Source organism: Saccostrea cucullata, unplaced genomic scaffold (genome assembly GCF_032062105.1).
Source record: "Saccostrea cucullata isolate Sc308-1 unplaced genomic scaffold, CSIRO_AGI_Scuc_v1 ctg15908, whole genome shotgun sequence".
In the NCBI taxonomy this organism is placed as follows: Eukaryota; Metazoa; Mollusca; class Bivalvia; order Ostreida; family Ostreidae; genus Saccostrea; species Saccostrea cuccullata.
Genome location: NW_026941237.1, coordinates 6,493 through 12,436, shown reverse-complemented (window position 1 = coordinate 12,436; position 5,944 = coordinate 6,493). Strand labels below are relative to the sequence as shown.

Here is a 5,944-nt window from a genome sequence, read left to right as displayed (position 1 = left end):
ATGGATTGTGTAAAATTTTGAGAATACCGAACATGAAAACATGAATATATACACGTATGTGACTTCAGTTCTGCATTTATACTTCTGAACGCGTAAAGCGATTCCGTGGTCTAGTGGTTATGTCTCTCGCTTCAAGTGTTAGAGGTCCCGGGATCGAATCTCGGTCAATCCTCTCTTTTTTTTTTCTTTTTTTTTAAATACTTTTCTTTTTTACTAAATGATAGTATTCAGCATGTGAAATGAAAAATTTATGAGGTTATAAAATCATCATTACAGTGTGATAAACATTCCATATAAAAAAATCTTCTATACACATAATAAAGAATAAGCAATCAAATCTTTATATGCATATTGACATACATGTATTTTATTTGCTTCAGTATACATGTATACATTTAATAATTATACAAATTCAGTCAGGGGGAGCCGACTTTTTCCCTAAGCGGGGGACACAAATTCTCTGAATTAGCTTGTTTTTTTAGAAGTATATACATGTATTTTTTTTTTTTACTTTAGCAGTCTGGACAATTCATGTACTGCATGTCTTAACCCATGGCAAGTAAACAGAAGAAATCAAGCATGAAGAAGGAAACGCGATCAAATTCTGCGAAAATATCAGCATCGTTAAAAGAACAATTAATAAATAAGGAAAAGTTAGAAGAATTAACCAGCCAAAATGAAGATTTACAAAAGATGATCACAAGATATAAGGAGGAAAACAGTGAACTTAGAGACAAAGTGGAGTACCTTTCTAAAAGAATTGTGGAGTACGGACAAAGCAAGGGATATGAGTTATCTGAGAGTGAAAAATCTAAGATGCCACTGAATGTATCAGTAGAGAATTTGAATCAAATATTAAATTTAATTACAAACGGAGACAAACGTAAAAAGAAGGGACCCGTGGAATTGAGAGTTGAGGAGCTTGAAACAAGAATCACTCATCTGAATATGGAACTTGCCAAGATGGTACAATTAAGGCTGAGTCTAGAAAATGGCTTAGAGGATATAGAGTTTTGTGAGACGCTTGTAGATGCTAAAACAAAGGCTAGGTTTTTGCTATATGAACTCCGTAAGTTTTAGAATTAACCATCAGCCATTAGAATTTCTACGTTATGCATTAGTTTTATCACATCTTCAATGACAGATGGCCATATACTGGTACATTCTGTTACCTCTCTAACCATTCTTTTGGGCATTGGATTTCTCTGCAGTCAATATTACTTCAGAATTTTTAAAATAATTATATTACTTTGAGGTCAAATGAATGCATGCTTTTCAATTGAATTTTCTCAAAAGTTTGATCCATTTTTTTTTTTAAAATATCTGTATTTCTCCTTAGCCACAGTTTAGATTCCTCCAAGGGTAAAGTTTCATGTAAAATGATAATTCTTCTAAGTCCTTTTATAGGCTGCTTGATTCTTTACATGGTGATGGGTAGACTTTTATTGCTCAAGTAATATTAATATATAGATAGATAAATGGATTGATAACTCATAGGTAATTTACGGTAATACAAATGTTACTCAGATATATATGCATGGGAATGTTGGGATTTAATCGGGATATTTAAAAATTAGAATTTTCATTGGAATATATTAAACTGGCATGCTAAGTGTTAGAAAAATTATCAATATTACCTATGAAAAATTATATTTATACCTCCTGCTTGAAAAGTGGGAGGGTATAAAGTGATCAGGGTGTCTGTCCATCTGTATGACCTTTCCGTCTGTCTAGCTGTATGTCCGTCTGTTACACTCTGGAGTACCCATCTGTTATCCACAACTCCTCTTTTACCACTGAATAATTTAATTTTGCTTGTATTCTTGCCTCTCACTGGTTGATTTCCAAAAAGGAACGCATAACATTTTGTATAATCTGGTTTGGTATGGGGACACACCCCCTTGACAACCAGCATAATCATCTTCATCCTTGGGATTCATGGAAAATTTCAGATTTAATGAATGTACCTTTAATTTCAAACAATTACTCGATCTTACCTCATGTAAACAAGCATCATGGCTGCTATCTATGTACCTCCCCTCGCTTCCCATCACTTCCGTTACTACGGTTGTACATAAAAACAACAATTATCCCCAGGGTTTCTCTGCTCCATACTTTGTATTGTTTGGGACTTTTGACCATTTTAAAACATGGTCAGTTCCATTCTTTCTATATTCTTGAAGGGTTCCCATTTCTTTACTGAAACTCCTCCTATACCACTGAATAAAACTGAATGATACTTTCAATGATTATTTATTACGTAATGCCATTGTGCACCTTCTATTTTACTTTTTGATTTGACACTTATTTCGGGTTTCCCAAACATGGACTTCATCACAATAACCATATGGGAGGCAGGGGACATCATCAGTGAGCTCATATTGCTCACAGTACCTCTCTTTATAAATAATTTTTATTTGAGAACTTTTTAGGAAAACTTTTTGAGAACAAATAAGGAGTTCAGGCAACCCAGATTTTCAAGTCACATTCCTATAAGAAACTAGTGGTACTGTGAGCACTGAGCTCACTAAATCATCCCGATCACTATATACCCTCCCCTTTTCAAGCGGGGAGTATAACGAATATGTAATACAAGTGTAAGGGACTTGTTCTCGGTTGTTTGTTATCCCCCCACCACCTTTGTAAAGCAGGGGTGTATATATTGATGGAGTGTTCATCAGACCGTCCGTTATGCTTTGGGGTACCCATCTCATATCCGCAACTCCTCTTATACCACTTAACGAAATTCAATAAGACTTTTACAGATTCTACTTTACATATTGCCATTGCATGTGTACCTCATATTTTATTTTTTGATCCAACACATATTTTGGGTTTCCCATAGCAAAACATGGACACTGCCATTATATTCATATGGTGCTCACAGTACCTCTAGTTTTATTTAAAGTTAAATGGCCGCATTGTTATTATTTGTCATCATAGCCACCTCAATATTTTCTACAGGAGGAAATCGTCTCTTTTCCTGTTTGGAACAAGAAGAAGATGAGAGTTATGATGTAACAACAATCCCTCCAAATGACGCTGACCATCCAGTGTCAACAACAGTCCCTCCGCTGGACACACCCAGGCAGTCCTTAGTCAAGGAATTCCAACCCGTCAGTCTGTCACCAGTAAGCTGAGAAAATTATTCCCTTTTCAATTACCATATAAAGTGGAAATTTTAGCATAATGGTACAAATGTTTTGAATTAAGTCACTTTTGTTTAGTACAGCACTAACTCACCTACAAACACACACAATTGCTCTACTATATCCCCTCAAACTCTGTTGCAAGATTGACCTTTCTATATAAATCTCTTAATCTTTACAGCCCCTGAAAAAGCTTGCTGGAGACACACATATCAAGAACATGAACCCTGACCTCAAGAAGTATATCATACAAAACCTCAGCATGTACAAAGGAAATGGTAAGCTTGTTTGCATGACTATGGCAAAATTAGGACATTTTTTCCAGGTTAAAGACATTTTTCTTGGGAGGGTGGTATATAAATTGGAGACAATTCTGCAGTTGATTAATTAAGTTAACACAAGTTGTTGGAACATACATGTATTTATTTTGATCCAATGTCTGTCATTCTAGTTTTGAATTAACTTGTACCTGCATATTTTGCATTATGGAGTTACTTCCCTTTTTATCACAGTGCCGCTGGTCTGAAGATTTTTTTATCTGTGGTTTTAGGTGCTGACTGGAGAATGCTGGGAGAGAGGGTGGGGATTCCTCTGGAGACCATTCAGCAATGGCGGCGCTGGAAGGTAGAGAATCCGGCGGAGTATGTGCTCCAGTCCTGGGGTCAGAGTGCGGGAGCCACCGTCCGCATGCTTCATCGCCATCTCATTTCACCACAGATGAACTGCATTATTCTTGCCAAGCGCATCAGTGACTTTTACTTGGTGGAGTAAAAGAATAGGATTGCCTTACTTATAATTGTTTAAACTGCCATATTTATTTGTATGCTCACAAACCATGACTACTGCAACACAATAGTGCACTAGTGATTTTTTTTTTTTTTTAGAAAAATTGCAATAGCACATATTTTTTTTTAAACTTTGGTGCCAATTTTTATCTTGATTGAAAAGTGAATCAAAGGTTTTGGATTAATTAATATTTATGTTACATGTAACAGGTATCTACATATCTTTCTGATTTAATAATTTTTATGCATCGATATTTTGATATACCGGGTATTTATAATTTATTCATAATATAGTATTCAAACCCATAATCTATATAAAAGAGGTTGCTGTTTCCAATTAAAGACATGTTTAAATTAACCCTGGTATTTGTAAAAACATTCAAACTCTAAAGATGATGCCATATTATCTCATTATCTTCTTGACTTTAAATGTTTTTTTCCCCCCAAAGATCTTCACATAGTGTAATTTTTGTTGAAAGAGAAAAGTCAATTTTTAATCTTTTTATTTTGTAAATTTTAATTATAACACTGCATGAAAATCCTCTGAAGCAAGAAGTTTATTAAACTGCATGAACACAATAATCATCTTTTTTAGCTCACCTGAGCTGAAAGCTCAAGTGAGCTTTTCTGATGGTTTTGTCCGGCGTCCGTCTGTCTGTCCGTCTGTCTGTCTGTCTGTAAACTTTTCACATTTTCCACTTCTTCTCAAGAAACTCTGGGCCAATTTCAACCAAACTTGCCACAAAGTATCCTTGGGTGAAGAGGATTCAAGTTTCTTCAAATAAAGGGCCACGTCCTCATTCAAGGGGAGAAAATTGGGAATTAATGAAAATTTGGTGGCATATTTTAAAAATCTTTTTCTCAAGAACCACTGTGCCAGGAAAAATAAAATTTATGGGGATACATCCTCAGGTAGTGTAGATTCAAGTTTGTTCAAATCATGACCCCCCGGGTCTAGGGCGGGCCAGAAAGGCCGACCAAAGTTTTACATAGAAATATATAGGAACATTCTTTAAAAATCTTCTTCTCAAGAATGACAAAGCCATAATTCATCAGTATTTATATGGAAGCATGCTCAGGTAGTGTAGATTCAAGTTTGTTGAAGTCATGACCCCCCGGGGGTAGGACGGGGCCAAAATGGCCGACCAAAATTTTACATAGAAATATATAGGAAAATTCTTTAAAAATCTTCTTCTCAAGAATGAAAAAGGCATAAATCATATTTTTTTATGGAAGCATGTTCAGGTAGTGTAGATTCAAGTTTGTTCAAATCATGACCCCCCGGGGTAGGGCGGGGCCAAAATGGCCGATCAAAGTTTTACATAGAAATATATAGGAAAATTCTTTAAAAATCTTCTTCTCAAGAATGACAAAGCCATAATTCATCATATTTATATGGAAGCATGCTCAGGTAGTGTAGATTCAAGTTTGTTCATATCATGACCCCCCGGGGGTAGGGCGGGGCCAAAATGGCCGACCAAGTTTTACATAGAAATATATAGGTAAATTCTTTAAAGATCTTCTTCTCAAGAATGACAAAGCCATAATTCATCATATTTATATGGAAGCATGCTCAGGTAGTGTAGAATTAAGTTTAATCAAATCATAACCCCCGGGGGTAGGGTGGGGCCAAAATGGTCGACCAAAGTTTTACATAGAAATATGTAGGAAAATTCTTTAAAAATCTTCTTCTCAAGAATGACAAAGCCATAATTCATCATATTTATATGGAAGCATGCTCAGGTAGTGTAGATTAAAGTTTGTTCAAATCATGACCCCCCGGGGGGTAGGGCGGGGCCAAAATGGCCGATCGAAGTTTTACATAGAAATATATAGGAAAATTCTTTAAAAATCTTCTTCTCAAGAATGACAAAGCCATAATTCATCATATTTATATGGAAGCATGCTCAGGTAGTGTAGATTCAAGTTTGTTGAAGTCATGACCCCCCGGGGGTAGGGCGGGGCCAAAATGGCCGATCGAAGTTTTACATAGAAATATATAGGAAAATT

General features: G+C 35.7%; 1 protein-coding gene across 1 annotated transcript; it reads left to right on the top strand.

Annotated features, from left to right (window-relative positions):
* Positions 1–528: 528 nt before the first annotated feature.
* Positions 529–4,482, top strand: LOC134257478 (uncharacterized). Its single transcript, XM_062740091.1, has 4 exons — positions 529–1,069; positions 2,965–3,131; positions 3,331–3,427; positions 3,700–4,482. Exons 1-4 carry the CDS (start codon positions 553–555, stop codon positions 3,918–3,920), a joined length of 1,002 nt encoding a protein of 333 aa, XP_062596075.1. The 5' UTR covers positions 529–552; the 3' UTR covers positions 3,921–4,482.
* The last annotated feature ends 1,462 nt before the right edge of the window (positions 4,483–5,944 follow it).